The sequence below is a fragment of the Elephantulus edwardii genome, unplaced genomic scaffold, assembly GCF_000299155.1.
Source record: "Elephantulus edwardii isolate Elephantulus edwardi_28Jun2011 unplaced genomic scaffold, EleEdw1.0 scaffold00025, whole genome shotgun sequence".
NCBI lineage: Eukaryota > Metazoa > Chordata > Mammalia > Macroscelidea > Macroscelididae > Elephantulus > Elephantulus edwardii.
In genome coordinates this window covers 17,599,880-17,615,351 of record NW_006399775.1, presented here as the reverse complement: position 1 = coordinate 17,615,351, position 15,472 = coordinate 17,599,880, and the positions used below count along the sequence as shown (strand labels likewise).

General features: G+C 40.9%; 1 protein-coding gene across 1 annotated transcript in view; it reads left to right on the top strand.

The window, feature by feature from the left end:
• INTS4 (integrator complex subunit 4) overlaps positions 1–12,857 on the top strand; it is a 137,266-nt gene extending 124,409 nt beyond the window's left edge. Inside the window, exons 19-23 of the mRNA XM_006882886.1 lie at positions 2,163–2,222; positions 4,384–4,543; positions 4,762–4,905; positions 8,470–8,590; positions 12,528–12,857. Coding sequence (XP_006882948.1) covers positions 2,163–2,222; positions 4,384–4,543; positions 4,762–4,905; positions 8,470–8,590; positions 12,528–12,706 — 664 coding nt within the window. The 3' untranslated portion in view covers positions 12,707–12,857. The remainder of the gene's footprint in view (positions 1–2,162; positions 2,223–4,383; positions 4,544–4,761; positions 4,906–8,469; positions 8,591–12,527) is intronic.
• The last annotated feature ends 2,615 nt before the right edge of the window (positions 12,858–15,472 follow it).

The following is a 15,472-nucleotide window of genomic DNA, read 5'->3' as shown; positions in this document are numbered from 1 at the left end:
AAAAAAAAATTGTTAAAATAAAATTTAAAAGAAAACCCCAACTTCTTTAAATCTCACAGAATTACAGACTAGAATTTTTTTAAATTTCTGTACTTTTTTTTTTTTTGCCTTAATTTTATCTTACTGACATCTTCTTGATCTTGTTTTCAATTCCTAATTATCCTTATAACACCTGGTAATTTTCCATTGTTATTTGCATACTTATAACTGTAACTTTGGACTAAGTTAAATTGGTACTTGGTGTCGGCTTCCCCAGCAGTGGTAGGTCAAAATTTGATTTCCACTAGTGAGCTGCTTTTCTTCTTCACACCAAGGGAAGGGGGTTTTTAGTGGCAGAGCCCCACTCGTCGTATGTAAGGGAGGCCACCTATTCCTTGTGGGTTCAGGGAAAATTTCCTACATCTTTTGGTGTTTTATTGCTAGGAAATTCTCCAAGCTGATTCTTTGTAAGCAGACTGGAAAACGGCAATGTTTGGCCAAACTTCTTCCCTTTGAGGTCTTACTTGGCTCGTGGTCTCCTCTGTAGCCGTTCCACCGTTTTGGATCTTTGATATGTTTACCTCACTATCACATTTCAATTCCACTTGTGTTTATCAGAGAGTTAAGAAAGTGTCAAGTGCTTTCTTAGTTTTAGCAAAACAAATGAATGATGTCTAATCCAAAGCAGATTTCCCTTTCGTTTTTCTCATTTATTAATTTAAAAAGTATTATGAGTGCAACAATGAATGAATGGAAATCCAAAATCTCTGTATATGTTCATTAAAATTAATAAAATAAAATTTAAAAAACCAGAAAGTATTATGAAGTATTTTAGGCATTGAGCATAGAGAGATGAGCAACATGATGTCCCTACAATTACAGAGTTTACCGGTTAACAAAGACGAAACCAGGCTGTTAACTTCAAAATCTTCTTTTACATGTTTCTTTATAAGGGAAGAATATTTCTTTTTTATTTTCTTCTTTTCTTAATTAGAACATTGCTTTGCTAGTGAATAATATGTTAATGAAAATAAATTCATGTGGAAATTACATACAAGCAATGGAAAGGGCACAAATATTAAAAATCTGTGATTAGTAAATTATAATAGTCTGACGCATTGTCTGGATTATTGAGGTATAGAGTATGTTTTTACTGAAGTTAAATACTTGTGAGGTAAGTATTGTGAGGGCAAAGAAGTCAAGATAGGAAGATGCTTACTGTGTATCTGTGGATAAAGGAGAAACCAAAAAATTTCCCTTCTACATGAGAATTTGACCTTTGGTTAACTCTCTGGGTCTGTTTCCTGGAAACCTAATAAAGGTAGTATTTCACCTCTGTTACTAAGCAACACTGCTATGGTAAAATGATCCCCAGACTAAATTGCATCTAGGTTGAGAAGAACTGTAAATGAACTCTAATTACCTGGCAGGCACCATAACTTCAGGCCTACTTGAGTGCAATGGTTCTTGTGCCTTGGGGGAATCCTAAAAGCCGTGGCACAGAGCTTTGCAAGAGATAACATTTCCTATAGAGCAAAAGGCTTCTAAGCTAGGACAGTCCCAACACAAACCTAGTTGGTGGGGGTATTGTCTCCTTACCCCTGAGCTGTCACTTATGAGATTAAAGAGGATAGAATGCAATAAACCCTCCAGCAATAAAGAAATACGACACTCTGCTGCATGCCAGTTGTGCTGCTATGCTTGTGTTTAGTGAATCTGGTCTCAAACATGGCATGTTAAGTCTTTGATTCTGCACTATTTTAATCGGGCCCTGGGGTCCTGAACAAATATTTCCCTCTATCTCCCTTAAAATCATAAAAACCAAACCCACTGCCCTTAAGTAATTTCTGACTCATGGCTATGCTCCACTTGGCTTCTGAAGCTTATGGGAAGAGACTACCTCATCTTTATCCCAAAAAGTGAATGCTAGATTATAACTGCTGACTTGTGGGTTAGCAGCTCACTGTGTAACACACTGCACCACTAGAGCTCCTTCCAGATCCAGTCAGAGACCTTTATTTCCCTTTGAGTTAATTTTGTCAAGCAGTCAATGAAGCCTGCTCATTCTCCTGTCATGCTGGCTCCGGTTTCGGGAGCTTTGGTCCTTTTCAACAATCAGTTTCCAGAGTTCAAAAGCAAGTTATGTATAATGATTATTATTTTTTTAATTTCTTTTTTTACAGAGTTGAACCCTTATTTGGAATGTGTGAAAAATTTTTACAGGAAGTGGACTTTTTTCAAAGGTAAGTGTTCTTCACTTTTCTGACCCATCAAGTCTTAGTTATGTGGAGACATAAAGGGCAACAAGTGTGACTACGAACTCAAATTCTTTGTTTTGCTCATGTTAGCCAAACTTCTAGGCTGTGTCAGGTGCCCTCACTCAGACATGTTCTTCAGTGATGTGTAACCCCCTCTAAGTTACAGCTTCCTATCTAAATGTACAACAGAATAAGAAAAACATCAAATTATTTTTACTTAGCAGTCCAGGAGTATTGTATAGAAAAACTCAAACATTCCCAATTCCTTTTGAGTAAAATCACTCCTTGTCCGTCCTTCTCACCACTCTTCTTAAGCATGCATATGTCTTCATAATGTACACATACTTGTTCTTAAATCTGTCGATAACTTTTAATCTTATTTTTTTTATTATGCTTCACTTATGAACGTTTTTTCCCCTCTTCCTCCTTTGACGCACCAGACTCTTCGACCCTGTGATTTACCTGCTTCTTTGTATGTCCGTCAGATTTCACTGGTTACCCTTCTGTTTTTGCAATAATGGTCTTATGCATTATAAACCTGAGTTAGTTCACTCAGCATAATGCTCTCAAGCCTCTCCCATGTTAGTATTTTTCAAAATTGTTGCTTTTGAGTGTTGTGTAGTATTCCATCATGTTAATGTACCACAGTTTCTCAATCCAATCATTTGTTGCTCGACATTTGGGCTGTTTCTATATTCTTGCTATTGTGAAAAATGCTGCTTTGAACATCAGTATACACATCTCTGTTTGTATCTCAGTTCTGTTTTCCTTGGGGTATATTCCTAGCAATGGTATAACTGGGTCATATGGAATCTGTATGGTCAGCTTTTTGAGGATACTCCAAACTGCCTTCCAGAGTGGTTGTACCTTGTAGGTCACTTTTATATTGTAGAAGAGGTATAACTTCTCTCAGAAGCAAATAAAATAGATTACAATAAGGAAGAACTGTTGGGTCAAGGTGGTAACCAGACCTGTGATATGCTGGCAATACATTAGGTAGAAGACACTGATAGATTGGAAAGCACTTGACTACATCTGGTGTTTCGTTTCTTCCACCCCATGATCTACCTTTGTGAACTCTGGTAACCTGAGGTTTATGTAACTGTACACTTACCAGTCTTTCTCATTTGAGTAGTGATAACCAATAAACTCAAGTTACCATCAAGTTGACTGACTCACAGGGACCACAGGTGTGTCAGAGAGTAGAACTGTGCTGCGTAGATCTTTCAGTGGCTGCTGTTAGGGAAGGAAATAGTGGGGGTCTTTTCTGAGGTGACTCTCGGTAGATGAACCTCCAGGCTGTAGAATAGCAGCCAATGGTGTGGACACTTTGCAGCCCAGATAATTTCCAGTAAGACGTGACTGCCGTGTCACCCGTCACCAGCAGGTGCTGTTCTATAACAAACAGTGCATGTGAGGCTGAGTCTTAAGATTCTGGCCTAAAATCAGAATTAAGTTCATGCTTTACTTTTGATTTTAGATTTTTTTTTTTAATGTTAAGCGTCTGTACAATTAAATTGAGGAAATTTCTTTTGAAAGATGACATCTCGGAAATGCCAAAGTTTTTCATATGTTGTACTGCATATTCTTTCTTAATTAAGCCTCTGAGCCCCTAAACAAACACCACCTTCTCAGTAAAACACTTCTGACTGCCTCCTTGTTTAAGGAGAAGCACTGTGGAGTCAGAGCTAAGAATAAGTTCCTTGACTTCTCTCAGCCTCAGTGAGGCATCAGTTGTTTCTGAGCTTCAATGTTTCCATTGTTTTACATTCAATCAAATATGAAGTTGGGCATTTTTCTTTCCTTTGCTCACTATTATGTCCTCCATGCCTAGAATAGTACTTGGCCCTTGGTAGGTGCTAATTACATATCTGGTCAATGATTTAGTGAGATATGTAATATAGAAACAGTTCGAACAGCACACAGAGTTACTGGGATACTAAAAGAAGACACTTTCAGGAGTGTGCCTGGTACTCAGTTGTGATCATGTCTGTAAGGTATAATAGCCTGAGTTCATGTTTATCTCACTCAGAGCCGTGAGATCCTGTCGGCTCTTCACTTTTCATGCCATGGAGTTTGGCACATGTTTGGGACTCAGCCTGTGATAAACTAATGCACAGCCAGTTGCTTCTGTCTATTCTTCCAGGTGTTTCATCGCTGACTTGCCCCACCTACAGGAAAGCTTTGTGGACAAACTTCTTGACCTCATGCCTCGACTCATGACGTCCAAACCTGCAGAAGTGGTTAAAATTCTACAGACCATGCTGCGACAGAGTACCTTCCTGCATCTCCCCCTGCCCGAGCAGGTCAGGGTCAATGTGGCTTTTGGCCACATCTGTGTAGACAGTCAAAATTGCCTACCTTTGTGGTCTTCCCTGAACCAGTGGGGCACCTGGGCTAGGACCCTCCCTTGGATTGGCTCCCACATCCAGTCCCTTAGATAGAGAGATAGATGGGCAAAGATCATGTTTTGTTGCCCAGGAATGACCAGAATTTCGATTGTTATATCTCTTCTTACTTACAGATCCACAAAGCCTCAGCCACAATCATCGAACCAGCAGGAGAGTCAGATAACCCTTTGCGATTTACGTCTGGACTGGTAGTGGCTCTCGATGTTGATGCAACCCTGGAACATGTGCAGGATCCTCAGAGCACGGTCAAAGTCCAGGTCTGTAAGGTCTCAGTCCCCATAGAATTTGTAGTTGCTGACTTTGTGTTAAAGCATTTAAGTTTAGTATTCCTATAGCCTGTCTGAGGAGCCCTTAGTGGTACAGTAGATAAGGAATTTAGCTACTAACCAGAAGGTCAGGGGTTTGAACCCACTAGGCACTCAACAGGAGAAAGATGAGACAGCCTTCTTGTATAAAGATTTACAGCTTTGAAAATCCTATGAGCAGTTTTGCTTTGCCTTACAGGGTCTCTGTGAGTTAGAATCAACTTAATGGCCGTTGGTTTTTTGTTTATAATCTGTGTCTAAGAGACAGTAACTAGAGGAGGGGAGACAGACCTCCCTGGCTATTAGCCTAGGATTGAATCCTAGCTCAACTGCTGAATGTAGTCTGGGGCTAGTTACTTGAAAACATTAGCCCCAGATTCAGCTAACGAATAGGAAGATAACTGACATTTTATTGAGATAATGGCACTCAGTGTAAGACATTTGAGGACTGTGAGCAAACTCTAATAAAACAAGTGATTTTTAAGCTCTAGGGAGGCCAACTGGCAAACAAAATTTTCTTGTTTGTTTATATTGGTTTGCATAAAGAATTAGTATACACTGTGTTTCACACATTCCTTCGTGCACATTGTGTTTCATCCCCATATATTGTGTTTTAGAAATTTAATCTCCATTGTATTATACAGACCATTACCCCATCTTTTCAGGTCCCTGTCCCATCTTCCCATTTCTTTCACCCACCTACCTCCACTCAACAAATTGTGTGACCCTGTGATTTCCCCCCTGCCTGTCTTCACCCCTCTGTTCCACCCCTTTCCCCCTTATATCCCCATACACATTTTACTAGTTATCCTTCTCTATTTTTACAATAACAGTCTTATTTGTCCTTATGAGACTGAGTTAGTTCACTCAGCATAATGCTCTCCACTCTCCCAAGTTATGTAGTAATTTTCTAAATCGTTGCTCCTGAGTGCCACATAATATTCCACTGGGTGAATGTACCACAGTTTCTCAATCCATTCACTTGTGATTGGACATTTGGGCTGCTTCCATGTTCTGGCAATGGTGAATAAAACTGCTGCAAACATTGGTGTACAAATCTCCATTTGTATCTTGTTGTCTTGTCTAGTTGTCATTTCCTCAGAGTATATTCCTAGAAGTGGAATAGCTAGATCATACGGAATTTCTGTGTTCAGCTTTTTGAGGAAATGCCAATCTGCCTTCCAGAGTGGTTATACCATTTGTACAGTATATGAGAGTTCCAATCTTTCCACATCCTCTCCAACATTTATAACTTGCTGTCCTGTTAAACTTTGCCACTGCTACTGGGGTGAGATGGTATCTCATTGTGGCTTTGATTTGCATCTCTCTTATTGCTTGTGATTTTGAGCATTTCTTCTTGTGTCTGTTGGTCATCTGAATGTCTTCCTCTGTGAAAAGTCTTTCTATGTCTTTCTGGTCCTTACAGAGGTGCTGGTGTTTGGATGGGGTCGGAAAAGAATGAATAACTGTGGGTGGGGAAAGGAGAAAAGGAATGTGCCAAGCAGAAGGGATGTGAGACAAAGAAGGTATATAAGAATTGTCAGTAAATACAATCAGGGGGTAGAAAAATACTCTAGAGCCTACGAGTGGAGGCTTAGTGGAGGCATGAAAGAATCAGACCTGAAAGATAGTAAGTTTTTGCTGTGGTCACAGTAGAGGAAATAGCATCTATCTTCCCGTTAGTAATTAGAAATTGAGAGAACTATTTCCAAGCTATACATGAAGTTGTCCTGCAGGTTTTCTTTACGTTATGTGTTTCCTCCCTTGCTGCACTTCAGAATTACCTGGAAAGCTTTAAAAAGTATGCAAATCTCAGCCTACACCAATTAAATAAGAATCTCAAGAGTGAGGCCAAGGAGCACATTATTTTTTATCCTTTAAGAGCTCATAGGTGATTTTAATGTGTAGCCTAAATTGAGAACCACGATTTAATATTTTCCCTAGAGAGTTCACTGACCAACAGAGAATAAATCACATTGCAGGCAGATTATGTTATTTGATTGACCATCTGAAAAATCCCCTTCAGAGCATCTCTAGTTTATGCCTGGCCAAACTTTGTATACCTGTAAGAAAAGGAGCATGGGAAATTCACTGCCCCATTGTGGAATGACTCCTCAAACCAGAAGTGTAATCCAATCCAGCTCCTACTTATAAAATAACCCCTCTCCTCAGTGCTGTTTTAGTAAACAAGACTGAGAGATTACATGGATTCCTTCTCCTTAAGATAAATCTGTTTTTTAAAGCAGACCCTTCAAGAATTCCACTCAAGAATATTTCTTATTAATTCAGGCTATTTTTAATACTTTATTATAAGGAAAGGTATGTTTTTCAGTTCTGAAATTCAGAATATAATTTCATTGCCCATACTCTCCATCTGACCTAAATGGACCATAGGCTTTCCAAGCTCCACTGTCTGGAATAATGAGGGGGGAAAAAAGCTTCTGGTCACCATTTCAGAGAGGAGTCAAAGTATTTCACACAGAACAGTTTTGTTGAGAACTCTAGAAGATTCTGTCACCTCTTATTTTCTCGTGCTCTTTGCTGTCTGTCTGTCTTTTCTAATGAAATGTGAGTAAGATTACTTGTCTTTCGTGTTAACAGGGATCAAAAAGCTGGACATTTAACATTAACTTTCTGCTCTAGTCGAGACAGGAGCGCTGGTGGCCTAGTGGTAAGGAGCGGCACTGCCTTCCATGTGGTTCAAATCCACCTGCTGCTCCGTGGGAGAGTCAGGCTGTCTTCTCCCGTGCAATTAAACATCCTCTGAAAACCTCTTGGAGGGTCAGCTAAGGGTCAACTATGACAGCTATGAGTCATTTCTGACTCATGGTACATAACAATAGAGATGTGGAGCTAAAGTGGGCTAAGACATGCTTCCTAGAGTTTGATAATAAAAGACCAAAATGGTTCCCTGACTGCCCTTAGCGGTATATACAAACCCGGGTTCTGTCTGCTTCTGAGAGAAGCTTCATTTGTTCTCTTGAGTACTGTGTAGTGTAGAAGGTGATCTCAGACACCTATGAGTGCCCTGGGACAATGAGGAAAGAACTCTGGTAGTTTCTGAGATTATAAAACTGGCCAGTGATTTGAGCAAACTCTTCATTGAGCATACTCTTTGTAGGAAGAGACAGGTAAGTGTCTTTCTAGATGTAAGGTAGAGAGAATACCTTTATAAAATACTTGGTTGATGGTGGTGATTGATGCTGGGCCAGGGTGTGGTTTAGAGCCAGGAATATGTCAAGAGAATTCATAGTCTTACTTGTGCTTGTTCTTAATGGGGACCTCTGCCACTGATTCACCAGGAATCAGGGAACATTTACCCAGCACTGCTTTGTATTGGAACAAGAGATACAGAGATGTCTGCAGTGTTGCCTTCTCCTCAAGATCAGTCTTTTCTTAAGGGAGTGTCAGCTTTGTTTGCTTCTGGTTTTTGTGTTCACAAGAGATGTCACTAACAATTTTGCTAAAAACTCATGGCTCTTCATGCCTCCTTTTCTCATTTCTGTCGTGTCTTAGGTCTTATATCCAGATGGCCAGGCTCAGATGATCCACCCTAAGCCAGCAGACTTCCGGAATCCTGGCCCAGGACGCCACCGCCTCATCACTCAGGTGTACCTCTCCCACACTGCCTGGACAGGTAGGGTCAGCTGGCCAGAGAAGATGGGGAAATATGCTTCTAGGGAGCTCACACACTGTGAACAAGGCCTGCCAAGAATGGAAATTAATTTCTTAGGGAGATTATAAGCTTTTTAAAATGAGTATGTTTGGACTACTTTGCTATATGCCATTTTGAGCACATGAAGAACAAGTTTCTCTGAGAAGATAATCAGGTATGCTTCCTGCCATTGCACCTCATGTGCATTGCAGACATTGCATTTTTTACAAGTTGAAAATTGATGGCATCCTAGCATTGAGAAAGTCTGTGGGCACCATTTTCCAATAGCATGTGCTTTCTCTATGTGTCTGTGCCACACTTTGGTAATGCTCAGAATATTCCAGACTTTAAACATAATGCAATTACACACTTAGGCTGAGCACCATGTAAGCATAGTTTTAATATGTCCTGGAAAGCCAAAAAAGACGTTCACATGACTCATTTTATTGTTTTGGGTTGTTTTTTAAATATTTTTTATTATGATTTTAATGCAAGTTTACAGAAAGGTTGGGTTTTATTCATTCATTGTTGTACATTTTCCTCTCTTCCTCTCTTTTCTTCATCCTCTAGGCTACTTTGCAATACACCTCTTATCAGATCATTGTCATACATATCATAATGTCTAATTATATGTTCCTCTCAAATAGTTCTTCCCCTAATCTGTTCCAATGTAGTATTCATTATATATCTAATCTTTTCCTGTTCTGTCCTCATCCACCTTTGTCAGTCCTGTTTTGTAACAGTGGTGTTAATACAGTATTTGTCTTTTTATAACTGAGATACTTCACTCAGCATAATGTCTTGCAAGATCACCCATGCTCACCCATATTGTGTAGTGTTTTATTTAAGAGTTCATTTCAGTGTTATATAAAATTCCATTGTGTGAATGTACCATAGTTTTCTATCATTTGTTGATGGGTATTGGATTGCTTCTATCTCTTTGCTATTATGAATAACACAGCAATAAACATGGGTGTGCATACATCAGCTTGAGTCTAAGCTCTGGTTTCTTTAGAGTATCTTCCCACTAGTAGAATAGCAGGGTTAAATGGTATTTCTATTTCCAACTTTCTGAGACATTACCATAGTGCCTTTCATAGTGGCTGTACCATTTTACATCCCCACTAGCAGTGAATAGGAGTTCTAGTTGCTCCTCAGCCTCAGCAGCATTTGTTGTTTCCTCCCCTTTTGAACTTTGCTATTGTGACTCATTTTATTGTGATTCTTACTTTATCATGGTGATCTGGAACTGAATCTGCAGTATTTCCAAAGTATGCCTTGTGTGGGTGGATTGTGTGGTGATGATTTCATGGAAGCATGCATACATAGATTATGCTTTATTAGATGATATTTTAAAAAATGGGCATTAACTATTAATTATGCAACAATGTCATTATTTTTAAAAGAAATGTTATGAAAGAAAATGACAGAAAGATGGGAAATTAACAAGTAAAAATGGAATAATTCATACATTCACTTTAAAGAAGAAGATAAACAGGAGATGAAGATGAAACAGAGCCCTGTGGAGAGAGGCCCGGACTCCACACTTGGAGATTGTTTTTTTGTCCTGACTCTCCCGTTGACTTGATGTGTGACCCTCAGCAAGTCATTCTTCCTCTCTGAATCTGTTTCTTCAACTTTAAAATGAAGTTGACTGTCTATCAGCAGTTAGTTTTGAGGATTAGTGCATCTGAAAAATAACAGCTTTATGTTTCTTACTAAAACTTTAAAAATCACTTTTATTCCCCTTACAGCTCTTCCCTCCCACCCAGACTGATTTTTGTGGTCATACAGAGTAAGGTGGTCTGTTCATACCTCATTCTCCTCCCATTGAGATGGAATACTTAATCTTTAGAACAGCTTTGTGGTGGAAATCGGTATTCTCTCCATTATTTTATAGACGCAGATACGGAGGCTCACAGAGCAATTCAATGGTGGGGCTGATGTATAGAGGTCACCAGGCTCTCAAATACCCAAATATTTTCACTAAGCCATGCCTCTTCCTGACCTGAGGATTCTGAGGTGAAATGTCTTCCCATTCCAGATGCATCTTCTTTCTCCTTTCCAAGAGGCGGTGCCTAGTGTTGGGAGGCAGAGCCTCCAATACCTCAGTAGTTCTGCCTGTGGCCTCTTCTCTTGAGGCTGGGTGCTGCCAGGTAGAAAGCTTTGAGTTCATAGATTAGGTTTCAGATCCACCAGACCTTGCCGAATGAGCCTGAGGAAGTGATTTCAATTCTCTCTCATTTTCATTATCCATAAACTGAGAATAAGAACTTAGAACTTACATGGTAATTACATTCTTCAGTTAGGATGAGGGTGGTTGCATGACTTGTCCGAGAAGATCTCTTGCCTCTTTCTCCCAAAGGCCCCTCACTCTTGTGTTCCCCTTTCTCTTTCCACTCAGGCAGTGGCTTGAATTAGCTGTCTCATCACATGTCAGTAAGGAAGACAAAACGACCAGGCCGCCTTAGGTCCTACATTGACCTCCTGTGGCCCTATCAGGGTTTGCTCCTAAAAAACCACTGTAAGAGCCCCTCAGGACAAGGGCTGGGGAAGTAGTCAGAGGTTGGCAGCAGCTCCCTGGGGCAGAAGAGAATGTAGTAGGAAAACTGATCCTGCTGGCTTCCCTGACTCCACCCTGAGTGGGAGATTCTTCCGGATCCTGGTCCCAGAGACCAGTCCTAGTTTCATGACTGGTAAATGGTGACCTGAGGCTGGTGCTCACATCTCCTGTTGAACTCTGGAATTGGCTAGGTTACTCTGACCCTGGCAGCCTGTGAGCCTTTCCTTCCCTGGAGGGCAGTGATCCATTCTCTGCCCTAATCCCTAAGATGAAGTCTGGAAGTGACCTGGAAGAGTCTAGGGGGCATTGAGAAGTCCTGGGACTTCTCTCCTTGTTGATTTAGATCCATTCAGCCCTCCTTCCTGCCCTCTGATCCCCTCTCCACTGGGCTCATCTTTTCATCCTTTGCTGTAATCACGTCTCATGAAGGAAGAATTCCACACTCACAGCATCAGGCTTTTGTACTTGCCTTTCCGAAATCCTGTCTTTATAGACGCCGCATGGTTGTTAAAAAGATTAATTGCTTCAACTCTGAACTAGTGTGGATCTGAATCATCACTTGGATCCTCTAGCCTATTTTGAGATCATTCATGGCACAGTGAGATGAGAGCTCCATGGTTGCGTGCTTGGCACAGAGCAGGCGTTTTCATCCAGAGCCTTCCTGGGCTCCTGCCTCTGTCCCCACAGCTCTTACAGATTCTGTGAGACCATTTACTGCACTCCGTTGCAGCGGTCTCTTTTTAACCAAATCGTTAGCAGCTTGAGGGGAGTCCTGTTTTCTCTCCTAGGGCCACGTCCAGACAGTAGGTTAGTATCATAATGAAGTAGCAAGAGGTCTTCTGATTGTCTGTTGCTGAAATCTGTTCCACTCCATTAGAGAGAATGTTTTAGCAGAACAACTGAAGGCTTCTCCATTAAGAAAGCTAGAGCCTGTGGTACACGCAGCCTGAGGCTTGGGGTCATCTTCAGAGGAAGCACACAGTTGTCTAGGCACAAGGACCAGCCAGTGTGCCCTGTATAGCCTTCTATTAGAGTTAGGTGAAAGAAGTCTGTGGATAGAGTTTTTAGCTTATTCTCTGATATTTGCAATTGTGGCTCTGAGCTGCAGTGAACCTAGAGAAGCCATAACAATGAAGAGACAAGCATCATGTCCGAAGGCTTGGAATCAGCCTTCCAGGATTCCGGCTGGGAAAGTGTTTTGATTGGGTGAAGGTAAAGGGAAAGATACAGACAGATACAGAAATGTTCTTGAAGTACTATTGCATCCATCTTTGATACTGCTTTTACTTAAGCTTCCAGCACAATTCTTAACAGTTACCCAATCATAAAGGATTGTTTTTCTTTCTTTTTCCCCAGAACCATGCCAGGTGGAAGTGAGGCTCCTGCTGGCCTATAACTCCAATTCACGCATTCCAAAATCCCCTTGGATTGACAGCAGTGAAATGTCACCACAGTTGGAAACCAGCATTGAGGGCACCATCCCCTTTGGCAAACCTGTCAAAGTTTACATAATGCCCAAACCTGCAAGGCGCTGAGTCAGTCATGAGCAGTCTACAGCCATGGCCCTTCCTGAGTATCAGAATAGCCAGAATCCCGGAGTACCTCACCTGGAAATGTGTACAAGTGCAAGAAACATGTGACCCTTCCAGTCTCATCTGGTTTCAAATACAGGGTAAATTATTTTCAATTTTTTTTTAAAAAGTACCAAAACCCTTCAAGTCTCCTTTTTTTTTTTTAAAGAAAAATAAATAAATAAAGTTGGAAAAGCACCACACTGTTTCAGTTCCTGATCCTTAAAGCCTATCTGTGTGGCTGTAGCTCAGTGTTTGTACCCCGTGAGTATTAATGCCTCAGGTGTGAAACACAAACAGCTGATTCTCCTGCTGCCTCCAGACAACTGGTGTTTGAATTGCCATTTTGTTTCTTAAAGAGGGAATGTTTGCCAGGGCCAACTCCTAAGCAGCTTTAACAGCTGTACTTTTTCCTCCTCCACAATTTCTTTATGATCTCAGCTATGTGTTATCTCACTGAGAGGCTCCTTCCCTAGCGCAGGCAATAAATGGGCCATGGACTGAGTCAAGAACTGGCAGGTGAATCGTTGTCATTCCTGAGGGGAACTCTTGTTCTTTCTTGCCGACATTGTTTTAATAGTATAGTATAGAGAGTCTGTATTTTGAAAAAGAAATCGAGATTATGGGAAAGAAGAATCTTGTTAAGAGAGAAATAAATTTCCCATTATATCTCTTATTACTCCAGTTTTGAAGCTACTGTGATGATTTAACAATCATTGTTCAAAAGATGTTAACCCTTGATGGGGAACGTGCTACATTCTTCACCTCTCATTTAATCTTCATAACCATATAAGGCTTCTTACTGTTTTCTAGATGAAGACATTTAAGATTAAAGGTTAAATCATAGACAGGATAACTGTGTGAGTTGTTTTTGTGTTTTTTTTAAATTTAAATACAATTTTTATTTTATAGGAGTGGCATCCACTTCCTAACATGCCTCTGGAAACTATGAACTTTGAGAAATGACAATAGTTAGAGAAAGATTCAGGCCTTTTGTTCTTAGGGTCACTATGAGTCATGCTTGACAGCAATCAACAAAAACAACAACAACTGATTTACTTACAAAGTTCATACACATTCTTTTTCACACTGAATCTCTCCCATTTCCCTTACCCACCCCTCTCTCTACCCATCAAATTGTGTGACCCTATGATTAATATCTCCACCCTCTACCCCCTATCCTGCCCATCCTCACCCCTGTTCCCACTCTCCCCACCTTGGATCCTCATTCATGTTCTACAGTAATGGCCTTATACAATATTTATCCTTATGGGTCTTAGGATAAGGCTCTACAGTCCCTCCCAAGTTAGGTAGTGATTTACAAAATCATTGCTCCTGCGTGCTGCAAGGTATTCCATCGTGTGAATGCACTATGATTTCTCAGTCTATTCTATTGTGGTTGGACATTTGGGGCATTTCCATGTTCCTGCAATGGTGAATAACACTGCTATGTACAAGTCTCCATTTGTGCCTCAGTTTTCATTTTCTCCGGGTATATTTCAAGCAGTGGAATAACTGGGTCATATAGAATATCAATGTTCATCTTTTGAAGGTAACACCAAACTGCCTTCCAAAGTTGTACCATTTTATATTCCTACCAGCAGTGTAAGAGTTCTATCTTGCCACACATCCTCTCCACCCTTTACATTTTGCTGTCCTGTTAAACTTTGCCACTTCTGGAGCGAGATGGTATCTCATTGTGGTTTTGATTTGCATCTCTCTTCTTGCCAGTGCATTTCTTCATGTGTCTGTTGGCCATCTGAATGTGAAAATGCCTCTGTGAAAATTCTTTCCATGTCATTTGCCCATTTTGGTATTGTGTTATGTGTAAGGACAGTTTTAAATAAACACGAGTCATTCAAATCCAAGAAGGTGTTCCAGATGCCTGGACTTTATTAGTCTCAGGGCAAGTATATGATAAAGAAACTTCAAACCTTGATTTCTCTCTGGCTCAATAAATAGCCTCACTTCTGCAGTCTTCTTGTTATGTGCTGTCAAGTCAGAACCTAATCATAGCTGACCATCCAGTGTTTTCTGAAGCTGCACATAGCACAGGAGGTGATTGGCTTCTTGCCCATAGAGCAGTTGATGGATTTGAACCACCTACCTTTGGGTTGGCAGCACAATTCCTTATCCACTAGGCCACCAGAGCTCCCTCAGCTTTACAATAGAGCTATTTATACCATAAAGGCTATTCAATTAAATTAGTTAATATTGAGAAAAGTAGGTCTCTCCACCCTCAGTCTCTCCACCACCAGCTGCCCTGGCAAGAAAAGCTCCTGCTTTGTCTGGCCACCTGTGCTGGATTCTCATGCAGAACCGTGCCAACTTTCCGATCAAGAGAAGCAAGCAAACCTACAACACTGAGCCCCGTAACTTGAAAGCCCAGCAACTCCTGCTACAAGGGGCTGACCCATGACAACACAATGGGCCTGGAGCTGCTGCCAGTGCAAGGGGTGGTGATGATGAAGGAGGTCAGGCCAGAAGAGGCCCGCCTCCTCCTCCATGTGGATCACCATTCACAAGAACAGCCAGGACACGCTTAGCAGCACATGATCCACAAGAACAAGTACTGGCCAACCTACACATGATCACTCTCTGCCGGGTCTGTGCAGCCTAGCAATAAAGACAACTCATCTCGCACCACAACAAGATAAAGGTAAATAATCCAGTTGAAAAATGGGCACAGGATATGAACAGACACTTCACCAAAGAAGACATTCAGATGGC